Source organism: Zosterops lateralis (genome assembly GCF_965231275.1).
Source record: "Zosterops lateralis genome assembly, chromosome: 2".
Lineage (NCBI taxonomy): Eukaryota > Metazoa > Chordata > Aves > Passeriformes > Zosteropidae > Zosterops > Zosterops lateralis.
Window position 1 is genome coordinate 34,371,869 of NC_139763.1, and position 22,417 is coordinate 34,394,285.

Consider the following 22,417-nt stretch of genomic DNA (forward strand, 5'->3'; position numbering starts at 1 on the left):
CAAAGATGTGATTATAGTTACCATCAGCCTGGAAACACTACAGCTTTGTAACCTTTTCACCTGTCCTGGTGGGCAAAAAGGCAAGTTCTGCAGTTGCCTTAGAATCTGTGTTCTCTGAATTTATGCTCTGTAAAGAAAGTAAGTTCTCTCTTATAATTTTCATAAATAAGATGTAAATCTTATTAAGTTAGTGGTTTAAGTTAGTTTAGAAGTAGTGCCATCTGAGACTACTGTGATTTCGAAAACATTTTTTGAAAACTAATGACAGTAATAGTGAAAGTAGTAATGAGAGTGGAAAATATTGCCAGATATCTGCTCAATATCATCTTGCCTTTGAATTTTTATTGTTTGTTTCTAGCATTCAGAGGATTCATTCATGGTGATTTCAGTGATTCAGCCATGGCATTGCTGTTCAGTTAATTAATTGCAGCACTAGATCCTTGTACCAATGCTTCCTTCTTACTAATGTTAGTGGAAAAATGTTAATAGAGTTCAGTATGGCAAGAATAGAATTTGTAACATCCTCATGGACATGGTGGTGAAGTATGAGTTAGTTAAGTGGTCAGTGAGGTGGACTGAAAACTGGTGGAACAACCAGGCCTGTGGAGGAGTTATCAGTGACAAAAGGTCCAGCTGGTGGCTATTCACTAGTACTGTACCTCAGGTTGATATTGGGGCCAATGGTGTTCAACATATTTAATAATGACTGGACACTGGGGCAGAGTTTACTCTTAGCAATTGTTCAGATGATGCAAAACTGGGAGGATTAGCTGCCAAATCAGGTGGTTGTTCTGCTGTTCAGAGGGACCTCAACAGAGAGACTGGAGAATTTGGCAGATGGGAACCTCATGGAGTTCTACAGCAGGAAGTCCTAGGAAGCTGGGGATGAATAACCCTGTGCACCACTAAACACTGGGGGCTGATTGTCTGAAAAGCAGCTCTTCAGAGTAGGATCTTGGTGTGAGTGACAAACTGAACACGAGCCAGCAATGCACCCTTGCCACAGAGTTGACCAAAGTTGACCTCCTGGCCTGCATTAGGTACAGCATTGCCAGCAGGTCATGGGAGGTGATTTTTCCTCTCTGCTCATACTGCTGAGACTCATCTGGACTGCTGAGTCAAGTTCTGGACCTTACAGAACAAGAGAGAGATGGGTTTATTGGAGTGAGTCCAGTGAAGGGCCACAAGGGTGATTTGTGATCTTTGATATGAGGAGAGACTGAGAGTTGAGCCTGTTCAGTCTGGAAAGAAACTGAACAGGAATCAAACATCTGGCTCAAAGGAATCTCAGGCATGTGTTAAAATATCTGATGTGACAAAACGACAAGGAGGAAGCACAACTCCACTCATTGGTTTGCAGTGAGACCGTGAATGCAAAGGCAAGCCAGGATGGGCAACGGGCACAAACTAAAATGTACAAAATTTTACCTGAACACAAGAAAACTTTTACTGAGAAGATGGTCAAAGAGTGGAGCAGGTTACCCAGAGAGGTTGTGGAGTCTCTGAAGATATTATTTGACTGCTCATGGCATCGCGTGACACTGGGGGAAAAGATGTGCACTTTGAGGGATCCTTGACAGAATGATGATGGCACCAATTGTAGTTAAAATTAAAGCTTTATTTCTTAATAGTATGTTATTATTAGTATAGAGCAGAATTTATGATTAAAATGGCACAGGATTTCTACAAGCAGAATCAATATAATAATACAGAATTTATAATATAGCTCAGGTCTCACTGTCCAGCAGGAGTTCTGGTCAAAGTTCAGCACTTAGACCTTGCAGTACCTTAATTTTATTGACATTGCTCTGGTGCTGTGATGCTTCCTTGTTCTTTGTCTGGGTCATTGCCACCACCTGCCTGGCTGGATGCCTGGGACCTTCAGGGTCGGTAAGGAAGGGAGTGATTAGCCTGGCACCCAGGAACTCTGAGACTGTGAGGGAGGGAAGCTAATCTGTTTGGTTTGTCTTCTTGGTTCACAGGACCTTCAGGGACTGGTAATGAGGGAAAGGGAATGAATACATGACCTGTTTAGTCACAGAGAAAAGCTGCTTGCCTCTTAAAATGCCATTAGTTATGCTAACCTCCTTTCCAGGGGTTGAGAGCAGAGGTGCTGGTTGCACACAGGACTGGGCAGCCTGTTCTGGCTGACCCTGCCCGAGCAGGCGGGGTTGGATTAGATGATCTCAAAAAGTCCCTCTCAATTTCAGTCTTTCTGTAATTCTATGAAAACTTGTACTGATATTGGAAGCAGAGAATGGCTTTATTATAGTCATTGAGGCATTTATTTCATCTTTGCGAGCTGTGGTATTCCTCAGTGATGAGACAATCTTGTTGTTCGTTTTTCTTCTGTTCTTTGTTTTTCTTCTGTTTTAAGGTAGTCTCTTTCTCTCTTCTGCTTTTGTTCCAGTTTGTGACATTTACTTCTTGCAGTTCTTTGTACTCACATAGTTTTTCTTCCCTTCCCATTCTGTTGCTCAAACATTTAGGAAGGGAGGAGTTAACTTTGGTGTTAACTCTGGTGTCAACTCTACAACTAGATGGGGATAGAAATGATTGTGCTTCACTGAACCTGATAAAGAAGATTTACTGCCATTTGTTTTGGAATAATTGCAGAGTTGAGAAAACATCTTTGAATCAAGTCACACTAGTGCTGAAAACATTTCTCTCTAATTTTAAAAGCTCAGATTTTATTTTTTTTTTTTTTTAGGGTCTAGATGTTTTACATCTAAGTACCAAACGTTGAAAAGGGATATATACTTAGACTTGCTGAGGAGCCAAATGTTAGAATTAATAATGAGGGTTATACCTTGTATATGCTTCTTATAAATTTTGGAAACAAGTTATCTCCTATTAGTAACAAGACAACTCAGGTTTTATATAAAAGTGTGTCTTTCTTCTGTCATTGGTTATTAAAAAAAACCCACAACAAAACCCACATGAGAAGGATTTAGGTTTTGTGTAATATTTTGGCTTGTGTGGGCCACCTGCAACACACGTTGGCTGAAGTTCTAATGGCCTTTGAAATAGGTTCCATGTTTTGTAATGCTTTTGTCTATGAATTATCTGTGCTGTTTCATTAACAAGCTTTCAAAATTTTGTCTCCTGCATTACAGGAAACTGGGTTGCAGTATAAGAAATTCATGGCCTATCCTTGGATCCTGACAGTTACTTGGCCGGTGGATATGGTAGGGCTGTTGTAGTTTTCCACAACTGTAGTGTATCTTTTTCTGTGTGGAATTTACCAAAACTCCTTGTTGGCACTTTGACTTTCCTCTCTTTCTGTAGACTCTGTAATGAAAGAAGGAAACATTTCCAGGTTGAGTCAGAGCAGGAGCTCACATCACTCTGTTGAGTGATTTGAATAGTTCTCTGGAAGAACCTTTGTTAAGGGCCTAATATGACTTGATATCTGGAATCAGAGTTATTTCTCTAGTGGTTATGAGAGGAATCTAAGGCAATCCCAAGTTAAGTGTCTAAATTTAGGTGGTGTGCCCTTCATGTTGTGGATATGTTTGCAGCGTACATGTTGCCATTAAAGAGTATCCCAGGGTGATAAACACGGACAGTAGAAATGTTCTTAAAAAGTGAGAGCTCTTTGTGTATTTTGTGCTGCTTTTCTGATTGAGGAGTAAACTATGGTGATAAAAGTAGGTATTTGCTGAAGTTGAAGATGGTCTTTCCACTGTCCATGCCATGATCAAGGTGCATGAAATAAGGCTTGCTGGAAACTTCCCTTTCTGTTTTGGCACTTGCTGCTACTGTGAGACTCTGAACTGACTCTTACAGCCTGGTCAGGAACATATTCCAAATTCTCGATGTGCTTTGGGTTGCGTCCAGCCCTGTGATCAACCTGTATTTGCATTTCTCTTTAAAGAAAGCAGCAGCCTGTATGCTTTGGAAACATAGTTACAAGAGAAGAGCCTGAAGTGTACTTTATAAGCACAGGAGGTTACCGTGGGTGTGACCCTGTGTTAGAATGTGGCTGAGAAGGTGTTTGCCCTCTGGCTAAGGACCAGCTGAGCAGTGACCTGCCTTCAGGTAGGGGTTTTCCATAGTGAGTGAAGTTTTGGAGTTCCTTGACTCCACTCACACCTGGAAACTATGAAGATGCAAATTCATATTCTGAGCCATTCCTAGGATCTGTGAGGTGTACATGAAAAAAATGTTCATGTTGTCTGAGGTTGCCATTTACAAAGTCTGCCTAGTGTGCATTCCACTATTTTGTGTGAGAAGTCATTTCACCTCCCCTCTGTCTGCTTTCCTCCTGGCAGTATCAACTGTACTGTGGATACTTAAGTTTTTATTGTAACTTGCTTTTTGCATGATTTTAAAGGTATTGCCCACTTACAGTTTCTGTGGGGGGTTTTGGAGACTCAGGTGCAGATGGTGTAGGTGAATGACCAAGTATTTGCCATTAAGCTTTAGCCTGATAAACTGCTCAAGCTGGCAGTGCTGCTGAGGAGAATAGTCCTATCCTGTTCACACCACAATTGTTTTGTCTCCACTTTTCACTTACTTCATTTTCTGCCTGGATTTTACCATGCTTTTGCAGGAGGGATAGGGAAGTGGGAAAGCACTGATAGCTGTAAGAAAGTAAAAGAAGCTAGGAGTGCTCATGGTTTATGCCAGTGAAAGTCACTCTGCTCTGCCTTCACACACTTTCTCCCTTCTGTCTGTTCACAGCTACCTTGCATACATTGCTTTCAAATGTGAGCTGTTACAACAGTGTAGCTCTAATAAAGCTGTTTTGTCTCTCTGCTTGCTTGTATCCTAGTTGCTTGTCCCTACTTTGGAATACTAACCATGAAGAAGGTTATAGGGAATGAAACAAAACTCTCTCTGACGTTCAGTGGGAGAGATGTGAATGCACAAGCAGAACTAATTAGTGTGTTTTCTCTCGACTTGCCTTTCTTGTGCAGGACAATGAAGACTACCCACTGGTCAGAGCAGGACCCTATTGGAAGAAGTTCAAGGCCAATTTCTGTGAATTCATTGCAGTGCTTGTCCAGCAGTGCCAGTGCAGCATCCTGTATGATAACTACTTGATGGACACCATCATCTCGCTGCTTACAGGTTTAGCAGATTCCATGGTCAGAGCATTCAGGCACACAAGCACTTTGGCAGGTAAAATCACTTGCAGAGCTGCTGTAGAGGTGCTGAGTTTTATTGATTTGTGTAGTAACAAAACTGCTCTAAATTGAAAACCTGTTTACTGGAGCAGTTCTCTTATGCACCAAGAGTACCTTTCTCCTAGTGTATGTTATATAAATGTCTGTAATATAAACTGTTTGTTCCCATGTGTATCTGAATTGAATTTGAATTTGAATGCTTTAGATATGATAGATCTAACATAATTTTTTCTTTATAAAGAAATCTTTAATACCTGACATGACTGACTTCAGAATTGTGTTATTCTGAGTATTATATTTTTCAGTAACAGATTTTTCACAATTTTCTGTTTTGTTGTTTTTCTCCCTCCACTAACTAATGTGATGAGGTTGCAGTAGATGCTTCACCTTAAGAAGCTTCCTTTGGAGAACTGCTGTTCTTGTGGTCTCTGTGTTAAAAAGAACATTGCTTGTCACACGTTTTTCTTTCATGCAGTGTGATGATACTAAAGCTACTACTTTTTTCCCCTAAAGCCAGTAAATACCGTCTTTGCCATGTTAAGAGCACCAAAAGTATAATTTATTCTAAAATATGCTGTTTGCTTTGAGGGCTCAAAAAACTAACTTGAAATCTGTTCAAACCATCTGGCAAGCCTTAGAGGAAGGTGAATTTTTGTCCATTCCAGTAGTATATTAAGATTCCCAGCCATTTCCGAGCCAGCTTCACTGGTTTTCAAATTTTTTTTTTGTTACCGACACTCAGATGTTCCAAAATTCTAGATTCTTTTGCAGAAAATTCAAAATTACATAAACTTACAAGAGAGTGTCCCAGTAAATTACTTCTCTAACCAGAACTCTGACCACAGGTTGTAAATCTCCAGAAAGAGAAGTTAATTTTCCCTTTTTGATTATTGTCTGCCTTTAAAATAAACACTGTATTTTAAAACAAATTACTATAATCTTGTAGTGTTCGTATTTTTGATATAAACTGGATTTGGCTAACCATACCGTTTTTGTGGTAAAGTGGTGAAGATATTTATGCTGCCTATCCCTGAGCTAAGCTAATTGTGCTGAGTATGTTTCTTTTTTAGCAATGAAACTTCTGACAGCAGTTGTAAGTGTCCATCTGAACCTTGACGTCAACAAGCACAATGCTCAAAGATTGTATGAGGTGGAGAAGAAGAGGATAAGTGGCAAGAGGACCAGTTACAGACTTGATCAGCTAGAAAGAAAAAGAAAAGAGGTTAGGGAAGTGTCTTGTATGGGAGATTTGTGGAAATGTAGAACGGTTGCTGGCTGCTTGTTTTTGAGTCCCTGCAGTTCTTTGATGTTTATATGTTTATCTATACATCTAGATAGATTTATATCATCTATCTATGCACGGTGCAGAGCAGATGTGACTGGCTGGATTAAGTGGTACAAACATGACTAAGATAAATAATTGCCCTATGTACTGTTGACCTATGATGTCTAGTTGCTTTTCTAAATTGGTGTCATTAGCCCTTGATCTTCACACAGGTATGGATTTACACACAAATTTAATTGTCTTGGTAGCTCCGGTGTTGTTTGAGTGCAGTTTTATATATGTTTGTGCAAATTACAAGCCCAAATTTTAGCAATGAATCAAAAAGGACACAGGCTGTCATCTCTGTGTAAGTAATGCATTATAAAAATGGATTGAACTTCAGGGATGTCCTATATCATTTTTGCTTTTCAGTTTCTGTTGTTTCTTCCCTGCTCAAAGACAGCTCCTTTTCAACTCCTAGAGGCAGAGCTATAACTGTAAAAAATAACTCTGGCTTGAGGGAGAAGGTGACTTGATGAATGAACATCAAGTATAGTTCCTTGTCCTGACCTTAGAATCACTTATCTCTGTTCTGAGTTTTAGATGTCTGTGGTCTTCTCTGTTACAGAGACAATACCCTTTTTGTGAGGAGTGTTTGGGTGAGACAGGATATTTTAGTAGCATTGTAAGTCTGATCTTATGGGAAAGACAGAGGAAATGGGTGTGTTGGAGGGAACCCCCAAATTTGTCACCCTTCCAGATGCTGTTGATGAGAGAACATTTTTATTAGGTGACTTGGATTTTCAGAAATTCCTACCTACATTTTCAGGATTCAGTTTTTTAATACGCTCATTGTGTATTTTGAAAATTCCTTTGTCTGCCTTTTTTCCATCCCTGTTCAAGTACATGAAAAGAGAATTTGGATCTGTATGTGAGGATTGCTTACTAGTTGTGCTGTATCTTTCCATGTGATTTCTGGTAGATCAGGACTCACTCTATCAAACAAATGCCTTGTTTCCTAAGGCTAGCAGTTGATATCCAATAAACCTTTCCTCAGGATGTAGCCACAAAAAGGCCAGTTGCTAGTGCAGATACAGACGACTCATTTTATGCTGGTACCATCTATAAACACCAGGAATTTGCATCACAGTAGTATTCCAAGAGCCCTGATGCAAATTTTTCATGTGTAGTGAATTGCGGGACCAATATTAACATTCAGTTCTCTTTATATTTCAGTATGAGCATAAGCTTCTAGAGGTACAGAACATGATGAATGCTATTTTCAAAGGGACGTTTCTGAACCGTTACCGGTAAGAGTGAAAATAAAGCTGTGACGTGTGTCTGCATTCCCCAGAAACTCTTGCTCAGATTGTACAGATATGATAATCAAGTTAAACATCCTGGAGGCACTGATGGTGTCAAGGAAAGTGTAGCAGTTAAATTATTTTTAAGAATCTGGGCTTCCAAAAGAACCTCTCAAGTGTGTTCTGTCAGTTTTTTCTGCTGGCTGTAGAGCAGTGCATTTGTTAGTGAGAAGATACCCAAAATTGCACAATAATTTGTGGCTAAAAGTGGTTAATGTATTAACTGAAGAATAACTTATAATATTAATATGAAGATACTTGGAATATTTTGAATTATACATGCTTTTGAAATTCCAGAACATAAAATATTGCGAATAATATAATTGGTTTTAAAATTAATTTTTACGGTATTAATATTACAATTTTCTAATTTCACAGTGATGTTATTCCTGAGATCAGAGCAACTTGCGTTGAAGAAATTGGCTGCTGGATTAAAACATACCCAGATGCTTTTTTGAATGATAGCTACTTAAAATATGTTGGGTGGATGCTGTATGATAAGGTAAACTTTAAATTTATTTTTTTTACTTGGGGCAGTACATTAAGTTTTTTGTTTTAATTTTTTTAAAAAGAATTCTGATGTTTAAATTCTTGAGAGTAGATGTTTAAGACTGTGGTGGTACAAAAAGAATTTCCTTTCTTCCCCATTTCAGGTTTTATTTTGAAAGCCATTTAACACTAAATAACAGTGAACATTTTTTCCAGTTCTGTGTGAATCCCTGTATGTGCAGTTATATTTATATGTCACTGAATTGAGAGTTATTTCTGGACTGTGAAATGACTTATATCCTTTGAGAGGGTTAAATGTTGACTGAAATTCTGCTTTTAGGCTTGATGGGCATTTAAAATTTTGTTTAGATTTATAAAAAATGAAGAAAATAATATTGCCTGTAGTATAATAGTCTTCAATATTGCATTTATTATCTGGAGTTAGATACAGAAAATATTTACGGGAAGTCCGGCCATTTCCCAAAGCATTTTCACCTTTTCCTTATAGTTGATTTGTTTTTTCTTGTGAGTAGAGGCACTTTTAAATTCCTCCAAGTACCACCAAACAAACAAGCAAAAAATCCAAAAGAAGTCAGTAAGTCCAAAACACCAAACAGTAGAACAAGAGGCAATGGGCAAAAGCTGATACCCAGGAAGTTGCAGTGGAACATGAGAAAGAACTTCTTTACTGTGTGGGTGACTGTTGCCTAGAGGAGATTGCCCAGAGAGCTTGTAGAGTCTCCCTCACTGGAGATATTCTGACCTGTCTGGACGCATTCCTGTTTTGGGATGACCCTGCTTGAGCAGGGAGGTTAGACCAGATGATCCCCTGTGGTCCCTTCCAACCTGACCTGTGCTTCTCTGAAAATACCCTTTTTCTCTTGCTTCGAAAACGTATGAGACTTCAGAGGGATAGGAATATTTGTCAGGAATGGCTCATTAGCGAAATCGACACGCTGTACTTGTGCAGGCCGCCTTTGAAGGTGTGTGTAGGTCCTGTGTAGCTCCTGGAACATCCCGGGATTTGTGTCCGCTGCGGGCAGTGTTTGTGCTGGGTGAACCAGGCTGCATTCTGCCAGCGGGCCAGGAGGGGGCGCGCCAGGCTCCCGCTTCCCGGCCTTGTGCCGTCCCCCTGACGGCGGCATTTGGGTTTTAGGACGGCAAATATATCAAGAATTGTCGTTTGTTCCGGCATGAATTTTATCTGATCACAATATCTTTTTAGTACATGTTCAGTTTGGAGAATTCTCCAAAGAAAAAGTAATTTTTTTGAAGATGATGTGTCTTCATTTAGAGTACTCTACTGTGAAGATTAACAGCTGGTGTCTCTCATTATTGCACACAGCTCATCTAGTGCCATTTACTGGAAATAGTTGGTTTTTTCTAAGGATTTTTTTTTATCTGACAGAAATGCAGATGCAAGCAGAGCGAGATACAATGAGATGTTTTCCATATTCTACATTTGGCTGAGACCTGGTAGTGTGCCACTACTGGTGGCTGCAGTGCTGTCTATGCTTTAGGATTTGCAGCCACTGTCAAATTGCCTGATTTCAAAATGAGAGCACCCGCAGGGGCTGCAGCATTTTTATATACCGTCGTGGATTTTTAGGGGTGACTGGGGAGGGAGAGCAGTTTTTAAAATTATTTTGCCTCAAAAGACAGTTGGGTTGTCCTTGCAATCCAGGAGTAACTCAGAAACAGATCTTCCCAGATCATAATCTGGGCAATGTTGGCCCAGCAGTCCTGTCAAACCATCCAGGTCCCAGCCTGTATTTGTAAGATTTATTGAACGGCCCCATCTCTGTGGTAGTGGTAGGGCTGAAATCTCATAACTGAATCTGTTCAAGCAGTGACGGAGCCTGTGCAGAGCTCGCTGAGGTCACTAGAGCTGCCTACCACTTCACTGATGTTTTCTGTCATCAGGCCAGGCTCAGAATACGCTATGATACAGCTGAGGGACAATGTATGTGTTCAGAGTATCCTGAAAATGTAATTACATAGTTCCCTTTCATTCTGTCACGGCTTTGAAAGACCAAACAGGCAGGTTTTTTGTCATGATTAGAATGGTAGTTCTGATGAGGGGAGTAGGTGGCTGGGTGTTTGTGTTTGCTGAGGCTGCTGTTGAAAGAACCTGAAGGTAGTGAGATATTCTTCATCGTTCAACATAACTTCACATCCTTTCAAAACTGTTGGGAATGTTGAATTTAGAAAAGGGGAGGTGGTTGAGAAGGAGAAAATGCAGATGAAAATATAGGAAAATAACAGAAATACTCATAGAAGTAGTTAATTGTTTCTATTTACTAGAGTTAATTTTCTCAGCACTTAAAGAAACGCGCATGTATGGGGTTGTGACTGAGAGCTTTTGGGTGGGAGCAGGATACCTCAGAAGGGAGATGAAACACTTTAATGTGTTACACTTTATGTCTGCAGGCCTATGCTTGACTCTGCCTGACTGACAAATGACATTACCAGGCACATGCCAAGAGCTATGTGACCATTCAGCAAACCTGTGCACACCATTGTCCCTTTCCCCACACACAAATTGAGTCCCTGTTCACAAGCACAATGTTGTGAAAAATAACCAAGGGCAGCTGGAGCCAGTTTTGCAGTGCACTGGCTGAACTGGGTGTGTGCTGGTGTGCAGTGATGGGTGTCACCTTGGGACTGTCTGTGAGTGAGTTCTGTGCTGTGCAGCCCTTGTGTGTTCTCTTCCTCAGAGATGTTAAATGTGGAATAAGTACTGCTGGTATGTCATGGGCAGATTAGAGAGCAGTGTACATTTTTACCTGTTGATCTTTCATTTTGTATTTCTAGCAAAAAGCTGTTTTAAGCAAAATTGTTAGTCAAAATCTTCCACTGAGTATCATCCTTGGCCTTCCATCTAAGCAGGTGAACAGGAACTTGTAGCAATGGATAGCCTATGTGTAGGTGGTCTCCTTTCTTGGATTTCCATGTTTATTCTTACTGCTATTGTTAGCAAGAGGAATTAAGAAAGAAATATGAAGACACTGATTCAAAGCCTGCAGTTCATCTTAGTGTCTCTGCTGATATGCTTAGCATTATAAATTTACAGAACACATGATTTTTCTATATTGGATCATCAAAATCACTTTCCTAATGCCATTTAAGGCTTTGTCCTTTGAATGATGTAACAATATGCATGAGATAATTGAAAAGATGGCTAAGGAAAAGACTTCTTTTTGAGGCATTTACGAAGCAGCAGTACTAATAATATGAAATGACTTCTTGTATGGATAAATATATTTTGCCTAAATTAACTACTTAGGCTGAATTCAAAGCAACCCTTTTCCTAGAATACTTAAAATACTGTGTTCTAGTGTAAAACAGAAACAGGGAGAAGGCTTAATTCTGTAAGAATCCACAGTGATAAGCCAGTGCATTTCTAAGTTGTACCTCTTCCTCTGGAAATCTAGAGAAATCTGTAATTTCTTGGACTCTTTTTCTGTGTTTAACAATTGTCCCAGTCAACTGTTGACAAGAAGCAAGTGAAGTCTGATGTATGAGAGAGTGCTGGTTGTACTAAGTAGGTCATCCATAGTCCTGTGTTTGTATCTTTAACAGATGAATATCACAGTTCCTGTATCTTTTGCATTCTGTTCCTTTTATTAACTATGAGGTCCGTGAGAGTTTCTTTGACTCTTAGGGAGCCCAGCACAAACTTTGATGTTACCTTTAAGTTTGGCTCACTGCAGGCTTCCTCTGTGTGTGAGAGAGATGAGTGTGTGTACACACAGACAAACTGGTACTGATGTCACTAATAAGGAAGACGAGGCAGCAGTTGTGTAGTCTGCTGTAGGCACCCACAAAGAACTCTTATTTACATGATATAAATGCTGATAGTGACTAACAAAGATACATGTATTTTACTGTTAGCCAATTTCTCTTTGTCTTGCAGCAAGCTGAGGTGCGGTTGAAGTGTCTTCTGGGACTGCAGGGAATTTATAGCAGAAAAGAACTTGTTTCCAGGATGGATCTCTTTACTAACAGATTCAAGGTAAATAAATTACTGTTTGCTGATTTTTTAGCTCTAGGTTGGGTGTATACGTAGGGCCTGATGTAGCTGATCTCCCCATTCTCTTGACTGAGAGGACTCCTGCAGAAACAGCCTTGTTGAGTGAATAGATGAAGGAGTTTTGCAGGAATGTTTCCCTTTGCTTCTGTGAACTCTTCCATTTCACTTTAGGTCACACAAAACAGTGTTAGCATGCACTGTGGTCAGTTATTGCCACCTTTTATCCAGATTGGCCCAGGTTTTTTATAGGATCTTTGGCAGATGACAAAGAATTTCATATGCTAAAGATCCTTTTTTTGCTGCCCCTGATAATGGGTTAACCTTGTAGCTAGTGGACTGGCTGTCCATGTGTCACACTGATGTGGGAATGGCTCTCTCTTGATCTACCATGTCAGTATGAATCTTGAAGAAGGATCCCTTATCTACTTTCTGAAGAAATCAGGTGATACACTGCAGTTTTGAGAGCTTGTTTTGTGGCTTCACTCACCCTGTACTCTGCATTTATCATATTCCAATATCCCGACTCATTTAAGAAGTAAGCCTTTTACTTTTTTTAACTCTGGCTCTGCTAAGGATTTTGCCAGCTGCTCTTGCCCTAGCAGGGTTGCACCTTCTCAGTACTTGAATAAGAAAGCTCAAGATGATGCAATTGATATCTCAGTCCCTGTGAATCAGGACACGATTCAGTGTCAGGACAAATCAATGCCTGCATGTGGTGGCAATCTGTGGTCGTTTTGCAAAAGATGCAGGACTTACCTGTGTGTCAAACCAGTTTCTAATAGTGGAAAACACCTATCACCTATTCTTAAAGAACATGAAATACATTAGTATTGGTATCTTAGTAATAAATTATTCAGAATTAAACTCGGCTATCTAAGATTGACCCCTGTTTAAATGATTGTGTGGTAGTCCCTTATCTCTCTGTTTGCTGTCAGCTGTGAAACCAAATGCAGGATTGGTATTCAATAAAGACTGATGAAATAGCTCCAGGCTGTTTGTACTGAGATCTCCCTGTGTGAAGGATATGGTATAAATGGATTATTGCAAAATCCATCCCCCAGTCAAAACCCCCCCACCCAAAAACAACTCCTTCTCCTCTAAACAAAAGAAATCCAAACAGCTACACACAAAATAGCAGTTTTAAAGTTTAAATCATGCTTTCTCAGTGATGGGGAGTATAATCATATAACCATCAATCCATTTCCTGCAAATAGGAGTTACACATGCTTCCTCTGTTACTACCCTTGAGTGTTCAAACTCAGGATTTGTGGATTTAGACACCTTCCAGCTGGGTTCTGAGAAAAAGGAAAGTGCAAAGGAAAATGAATGTAGAGATTTAGAAACCATATGTTAAGTGGGGGAAACTGTTAGTCCCAAAACAAGCAGGTCTAAAGGTGTAATATCTCTTAAAGATATAAATATTTAAATATTTTATTATTGTATTAAATATTGCACACACTGACATGTGCAAGTTCCTGGTTTCATGGGATGGGAAGTTTCCCAGTTTTCTGAGATGTTTGCATGTGTGCTAAGTTACAATATTGTGAATTCTGGAGGTCAGCAATACTGCTGCTATGCCATGAGGTATCTTTATGACTTAAACTCTTAACTGTCTTTTCAGCAAGGCACTGACTTCTGTAATGTGTAGGTGTAGACACTTTACTGTTAATGGGAGAAACTGATTAGATAATGCTTGTAATGTGAGGCTTACCTTCATTTAACATACTGAAGTGCCAGTAGTAACATCTTAGAAACAAGTTGTCAGTCACTTTTAATTTGTAGTGCGCAGTTAATTTCTTGTGAATGCATGCATTACATGTATAAAAAATATCATATTACTGCATGATTAATTCAGTTAAAAAATTAACATGCTGTTAATTTTCAGGGGCTGGGGAACTACTTGGTAGTAATCAAGTTGCCTTATGTCTCTTAGGAAATAGCTGCTGAAATAAAAATAAATCACTTCTGTACTAGTGTAGATGATCTAGCTGTAGCAAAAATACATGTTTATTGAGAACAAACCATGTTACATCTTTTTATTGTCATTTTACATCCATTAGGATCGAATTGTGTCCATGCCTCTGGACAAGGACCATGAAGTAGCAGTTCAAGCCATGAAACTCTTGATGCTTATGTCACAGTAAATAATTTCTTTTTTAATTTACTGTATTGTTTTAATGGCAACAAGATCCAGGTACAAACCTGATGAATCTTCCTGTAATCAGTTACTTGCTGGGAAACAGTTGCTTCTGGCAGGATATGAGTTACAGTTAAAGCTGCTCAAGACATGACATTTTCTTTCTGTGGGAAATGCCAATGTTAAGAAAACCCTTGTGCTGAGATTCGATCTGAAAACTATGTTTTTATATCTTTACATTTCCCCCTGAAAGGAAATTCCACCTTTTTTAATTTTAGGTTTTCTCAAAAAGAACATTTGACTGTCTCTGGGGGAAGCTCCTACTGAAGATGGGGTCCCCACCCCATCTTCTGTCCCAGGATTGCCAGGCCTTGACAGGAGCTTTGGGAACTCTGTCATCTTCTCTCTCTCTGCACCTGGTGCAGGAAGCCTTGAGCTTTGAGGCTGTTACTAGAATTTGGACTTTCAGATTCGTGGCTTCCGGGCAAAGAATCTGGTAGCCTTTGAGCCCGTAGCAGACTGACTGATAGGAAATGAGTGTGCAATTTTGCTGAGGTGGAAAACTAACAGCAGAGTTGGTTTTTTTGGCAAGTTTACTTGCCAGCCATAGATGTGGTAGGATAATAGCAAGCTGGAAGTGTGGGGAAGAATTAGACTTACTATTATAGAAGTATATAAATCTTATTCTGATACATCCTTGAGCAGCATATTTATTTTAGAAATGTCTTTATTTGCAAAATATGTGTAGAATAAATTTTCTGTCCCTCTTTTTCAAAGCAAAATGGTAGTAAAAACATCAGTGCATTCCATTGACAATACAGTTGAGATGTTAGGACTCAGTGTCTCCTCTGTCTGAGAGTATAAGTTGAATTTAGGTGATGCAGATGCTTATTTCCATGTACAGCATGACACATTATCCAGTAGCCTTGTGGGATTTGCTTCTCTATTTAAGCCAGAAGTATTAGTCATTGCTAGAGGAGCATGTAGACCTTAATGGTCCTTAAAATGATGTTGTAAATATTTACATTAAATTTCAAGTATGTTTGTGTATTGAGGTGCTGCTTTATAGTCTCCTACATGTGTCTCACTTCACATTCCACTGGTTTGAATGGCATTTTTCCAGGCCTCCTTCAGTAGGCACATCGGAACAGCACACAGTGCTGTGGGTACTGCACCCTCTTCTGAAGGTAGTGCCATTGTTTGGGCCTCACTAGTAGCAACCAGGGTTATATTGTTCCTGTGTTCACAATGTCCATTTCTACATCCCTTGGTTCCCCATGGTGCCTAGCTGTTGGAACAAAGCACAATGGTGTGTCCATGGATAGCATGTCCCTGTACTAGGAGGAGCAGCTCACCATTGTTGAAGTACAAAGATTCCTTACACCAGTTATGGCTGCACTTGTTCCGTATCTGAATTAACAAGAGCTATATTGGCACTGCAGCTGTTTATCATCTCTGGCTTTATTATAAGGGATCATGTTCTCATTAATGCAAGCTGCAGCTATAAAAGTTTGATCAATGTTTCTTTTTCCCTGAAGCAATTTTTTCTGAATTTTGCTTAAATATGGTTTCCAGTGTGAATAAATGCCTAATAAAGTTTTCTGAATTATATTTTTCTATCATAAGATGCAATTTTCCTAAGTAAAATTAATACATTATGAAGTTGTTTTTAATTAAGCTATGTTGAGACCTAGCAAATACGTACTTTTCTTTCTTTTTGCTCATCTGTTGCATAGCATCCTGCTTTTTTCCACTGTCCCCCCCCTAACTGTTCTAAGCCCTGCTGATTTGGCTTAATTGTTGGAGTGATGGAAGTGTGAGTTGGGGACTCAATAAGCAAATTCAACAACAGCTCTTCTCTTTGATAACAGTAATGCTGCTGACCAGTCTATAACTCTGTGTGAAGAGAATGCAGACAATATAGCCAGTCACATGTACAGGCTTCTTAATAAGAGCCTGAATCAAGAACCTTTTCTAGCAGGGAAAAGCTGATGCCTTCGTGTCTACAATAGTGGCAGAAAGGACTTGCTGCTGGCACTGCAGAAGGAAAGACCTGCAGGGCTAATGTGTCTCAGATAGGTGTGTCTCATAGCTGAAAACCTGTGTCTGGATATTGATCAGTAGCGCTGCTTGATACATGTAGTAAAGCATGAATTGGAGTTGGGGACAGCAACTCCCCTGTCTTAAAGAGGATAAGAGAGTAGTAAATGACAGCTTGTGTAAGTGGCATGGCTACTAGTATGCATTCGTGTAATAAAATTTTCGCCACTTTTGTCATGCCGTCTTGGCTTCTCTTTGAATGATTAATTTTTGTCATCTGCAAATTTGGCAACTGAATTCAAGCAGCCCAACTTGCATTTTTATTGAGATGTGAGAGACCTTTCAGATCAAGTTTCTATTTTTAAAGCTACTGGCAAGAATCTCTATCTGAATTCCCTATATTTGATCTGGAATCATTAATTAAAAAGAATAAAAAATATATATAGTCTTCACTGGTGAGGTACTGACCTTCAGAACATGTCCCTAATCTTGGAATAAATATTTTATTATGTCATGACATGAATCATTAGGAAGCAATGCCAAGAATAGCTTTTTTCCTTCCAATTACTCCGTTGGATAATTTTTCTTGGGAAAAATATATAATGTCAGTAACTTCCTTTGACTGACTTCCATAGTTGTCTTTTGGGTGAGTATAGCAGCAAGACGTTGTTGCTAATTGACAATTTTTGTGGTGTTTGACAGTGGCAGCAGAGCTGTGCTCCATGTATGTTAATAACAGGTTTGAGCATCTCTCAACCATCACTGCATTCCAGTCCTGTGGAATATACACTGACTACTCTGTGTACTATACCTAAAGCTGCCGTGCCTTTACATTCTCTCTCTTGATAGCTGGAGAGGCAGTGAAAACACTGATCTTTTCAATTCACTTATATGTGTTACATTATTAAAAAAAAAAAAAATCCCAGTGCTGATTCAGAACTCTCTTGCTATGCATATACTTAGTTTTTTTCAAATCCATATTTGTATTTTCTTCTTGTGTATCTCTGTGAGCTGAGATTTATTTTCTGTCTTGTTTGTTGCATGTTGTCTCAATTGAATGCCAGTCTTTGGGCTAGTAGATTTCTGTTTTTACACAGCATGATGTGATCCTGCAGTGGAAATGAGCCTGTGAGGTTTAGCATAATAGAAATTATTAATGGTACTGAATTATGCATAATTGTTAGCATTAATGTTGCAAAGGATCTGACAAGGAATTAGGAATTACAGAACTAGGAAGGAAATAAAGAGGAAGAAAACATGAGTGGCAATGAGAGACCAAGGTAAAAAAAACATTGCCTTTTAGGAGGCAAATTAGTTTAGTGTGCCTACTGTGAAACAATTTTGTTAATTTTTGTGTGCTTAACTACCTAAAAGTGTAGAGGGATTTTGGGAAAGGGCAGCAAAAATAATTAGGTAACTGCAGTAAGACGCATGGGGAAAGGTTACAGGTAGTGTGGGTGGGGACACAAATCTACTATTAGCTTGAATCTGTAAATAGCCCAGGGGAAAATGACTTTGTTTACTTTAGTTAAACGGACCTAGAAATTAAACTGAGTTTTAAACACAAAACATCAGTCTGCCACAGCACAATCACGGTGTATTGCAACATGCTAATCTCATTGTACAGTGGGTGGGAAAGGACTATTGTTACATTTTAGTGGCAACCATATTGTCATTTTGCTGATCACCACCAAAGTGTGCCTTGAAATACCTGCAATGAGAGCAGAGGAGCTAGAATGAGATTACAAAACAGTTTAGCAGTACATGATTTTTGTACTTCAAATTTTTATTGCAGACATTAGAATACTTTCAACAGACAATTTTTTTTTTTTTTGGTTGATAGTGCTCTGTGCTCAAATACTGCTTTTACAATGCATCTGTTAAACTTGACTTAATTTTAAATGCAAAGCTAACAGATTCTTTTTTGATTGCAATGCTATACCTTGGATTGTCATCACCATAATGTGTACCAGGTCTTACCCTGCACGGTTTTTAATAAAAAACTAAAAACAAAGACTAGCATAAAACTCCGTAAAGTGCATCAGGTGTGCTTTTATTTTACTTTTGTGATTTTGATGGTTATCCTTGGTATGAACAACATACAAGTCAAGCAACTCCAGCATTCATATCTCTTGCATGCAACAAAATGAAACAAAAAGCAAGATATGAATTCTTTCAACTGGTGCTATATGCAGAACAAAATGGGTCTGTGATCCCTCTCTAGAATGTCCCAGTTTCTTCTTTGTGACATGTTCCCACTGAAGTGCAGAGAAAATGGTATGTCATGAGATTGGTATGTGGAAGGCCATGCCTGTTTATTTTTAGGCACCTAAACACTGGCAGGCACTTCTGGCTTAACCTTTATCTGTTGCTTGGCATTCTGAGGGCTGTAAATTTGCAGCACTATTACTGCTGTATTTGAAGTATTTCTGTGGTTGATGATTGCCTTATGGATGTAAAAGGCAAGGCACCTGTTCAGTGTGGTAGTGTTAGTGCTGGTGGTAGCAGGTGTAGTCAGGTGCTGCTGCTTGCAGAGGCAGGTAAAAATGCCTGAGCACTCATTTCAGTGGGGGCTATGAGAGTAAACGTCATTGTGGCTCAGAGAGTAATGGTTGAACAGTAGTAGTAGTAGTAGTAGTACACACAGGTTCCTCTTACTCAAGAAAGGAAAAAACAAAAGATCAGGTGCTCAAGTGGTGTCAGGAGTGTCTGTCAGCTTTTACTGCAAAGAAAAAGGATTCTTCTCCCTTCCTTTGCTTTTCTGCTGTTTGGGGGTACTTCATTTGCAGCTGGAGCAGCATCTCACCTACTCCTGTCTCGAGGAGGGAAGAAATAATACTGCACTTGATTAATGTAATGGGTAAATTCTCAACCTCTTTGAAGACAAAGTTAAAGATGGGGAGGTTGGGATTTTGGAAATCACAGAATGGCTGAAGTTAGAAGGGTCATCTGGTCCAACCTCCTACTCGAGAAGAGCCATGTAGAGCACATTGCCCAGGACTGCATCCATATGGCTTTTGAGTATCTCCAGCAATGGAGACTCCACAGCTTCCCTTGGCAGCCTGTGCCAGTTCTCTGTCACCCTCAGAGTAAAAACATGTTTCTTGATGTTCAGAAAGAACCTTTGTGCCTGTTTCCTCTGGTTCTGGGCACCAGGAGCAGAAGCCTGTCTCTGTCTTCTTATTCCTACCACCAGGTACTTGCACACATTGCTAAGATCCCCCTGAGCCTTCTTTTTTCCAAGCTGAACAGTCCCAGCTCCCTCGACCTTTCCTCAAAGGAGAGATGCTCCAGTCGCAGGAGGGATGATCCCCAGATCATCTTTGTGACCCTTCCTTGGTCACTCCTCAGTATGTCTTTTCTCCTGGAGAGCCCAGCCCTGGACCCAGCGCTCCAGGTGTGGCTTCACCAGTGCTGTGTAGAGCAGAAGGATCACCTCCCCAAACCTTCTGGTAACACTTAATGCAGACCGGGTTACCATTCACCTTATTTTCAGCAAGAGAACATAAGTGGCTTATGTTCAATTTGGTGTCCGCCAGGATCCTTAGGTTCTTTCCTCAGGGTAGAAAATACCTATGGAAAAGCAGTTTCATTAGTACCGGAAAGGAAGAGTCCTTAATTTCTATCCAGAGAGATAGGTGTTGCTGAGCTCTTCAAGCTATCCGAACAATTCAGTCAAGGAATTCTTTTAAAATAGAAACATTCAGGTATTGCATTCATTATTTCTATAAATGTGCTAAAGAGAGAAAACCTGAAATATAAAGAAGAAAAAAATTAAATGTAAAAAAATGTGTGCACTTGAGTGGCATGTTCTTACAGGAAATTCCATTTAAGCATAAGAAGAAGGTTTTTCACTGTGGGAGTGATCCAATCCTGAACACGTTGCCAGAGGCGTTGTAGAGTCTTTGTCTTCATAGATGGGACACATCAGCCTGCTGTAACTGATCCTGTTGTGAGCAGGGGTTTGGACCAGATGATCTGCAGAGGTGCCGACCATCTTCAGGCACTCTGTGATTCTGTATTGGTTCAGTCTAGATCACTGTATGTTTCTGAAATGTCTTATATTCCAAGCTGTCCACTGGTTTTGAAAAAAAAAATATATAGAGAAAAAAATGACAAAGACATTGTCACAGAAGCTAGTGCTTTAAAAGAACTGAATAATAGATTGACATTAAAAAGAATGAAAGAAACATTGTCGGACTGCTATTTTTTACAGTAAATTCCCCATAGCCTTTTAATACTTAGTATATCATGTCTTTTTATTCCTGTAAGTGCTCTTTGTTGTCATTCTTTGTTTTGCTCTCACTTGTTAAACTTGTAGAAATTTAATAAATTTGATCATTCATGGCTTCAAAGGACACACCACTGCTTATTCATATCCTCTAATGCACCCTAAAACCATTTTATGTCTTTCATTTTTTTTAATTGTTTAACCAATAAACACATTTTTACTCTACTTTCCCAGTTTTATAATAGTTAAATGAGTGACATAAATATTTTCCTTTATGCTGATTTCTTGATATGTATTTCTTCACACTTCCTACATGTTCTATTACTGCAAATATATGCTCAAGATAATTGCATGTTTAAAGTATGTAAGGCAGCTTTTATTTCACATTATCCTGTGAGAGTGATGGATCACTTTTGGAGACATACCATTAGCATTTTCATTTAAAGACATTTTTTATGGATGCTGCAGTGATACTCTCACCTAATGTGAGCTCACTTCTTTTTCAGTCAGGTTGGAGGATGTTTTGGAGCTTGTGAGGATGCTAAAGGATACAATGGATTGGAGACAAATGGGCAAACATAGGAAGAACTGCTGATTTTTTTAGACATCACTCTTAGAATGAGAACAGCATGAATCCTCATTTGTAGAGAGAGTATTGGGCAACAGCTGTAGATGGTTTTAAACTGTTACTTCTGGAGGATTGAGTGCAGTAATCAATAAAAACCCTTTCCTCTCACCTGGGTGTAGTAAGTGTAAGGAGTACACTTCTTTCATTCTCTGAAGTAGCCTAGCCCTAGTGACATTGTTGTGGCAGTAAGAAGCAGGCATTTGGGAACTGTAATCCTGGCTTTGGACTTCACTGCTCTGGTATCTCTTTGTCGAGTTATTTAACCTTGATGCTTCAGTTTGTTTTTTGTACATGTTTGATATGAATACCATTTCTACCTCTCGGAGAGCGTTCTAGGTTTACTAGTTGGCATGTGGTGTTCTTATGATGGGTAGCTGAATGAAAAAGTCATGACCTTGAATGTTTTTGTGCAGAGAGGTCACAGCCATAAGAGTGCCATCAAGAATGTGTTTTGATTTCTTTTTACATGGGGCTCTAGTGTAATAGAATATGTTTTAAAATACTGGAATAAATAACTTAATTTGTACTACAGAATGACCATTTCTTATTGTTTATTATCTTCTATGGTGAACATCTAAGCATAAAGAAAGGCATGATTTTCCTGTTTTCTTACTATTGCTCTTTTTACCGTGATCACTAATCAACTGTAAAATATATTTTAAATTAATTTTCGTGTCTATGCAGTGGGCCTGATTTGTCATGGCTTACACAGACCTCTGTTTCTCTGCACAGTGGGTAGAGGAACACTGCCAAATTTGTTTGAGAGCATTTTTAGAAATGCCCTACAAGAAATTAAACATGGCTATGTAAACAAGTTGCATGGTTATGGAGAATCAAGTCTAGTAGAAGCTGGACATAGCATTCATATTGTTCTTTGCAGATAAACCTGGACTATAACTTCCATTGTTATTTTTGCCTAGGAATTGTGAGGAAGTGTTATCAGCTGAAGACTGTGAAATGTTATACCAGTTTGTTTATACCACTCACCGTCCGCTTGCTGTAGCAGCTGGGGAATTCCTTTATAAAAGGTATCTCTGCCTGCCTATTTCTTGCATATTCTCATTTGTTTTGGAATGAAGGTGGATTTATTTAAGGGGGA

General features: G+C 39.3%; 1 protein-coding gene across 5 annotated transcripts in view; it reads left to right on the forward strand.

Moving 5' to 3' along the window:
• Positions 1–22,417, forward strand: part of LOC310905815 (cohesin subunit SA-2-like) — a 60,198-nt gene that overhangs the window by 10,857 nt on the left and 26,924 nt on the right. For all 5 annotated transcript variants that reach the window (XR_014589272.1, XM_083854516.1, XM_083854515.1 and 2 more), the window contains exons 7-14: positions 3,117–3,188; positions 4,923–5,127; positions 6,203–6,354; positions 7,633–7,706; positions 8,139–8,262; positions 12,166–12,264; positions 14,343–14,422; positions 22,239–22,346. Coding sequence is in view for 4 of the 5 variants with exons in the window: in XM_083854516.1 (XP_083710642.1) it covers positions 3,117–3,188; positions 4,923–5,127; positions 6,203–6,354; positions 7,633–7,706; positions 8,139–8,262; positions 12,166–12,264; positions 14,343–14,422; positions 22,239–22,346 (914 nt within the window). In the remaining variant the exon portion in view is untranslated. The remainder of the gene's footprint in view (positions 1–3,116; positions 3,189–4,922; positions 5,128–6,202; positions 6,355–7,632; positions 7,707–8,138; positions 8,263–12,165; positions 12,265–14,342; positions 14,423–22,238; positions 22,347–22,417) is intronic.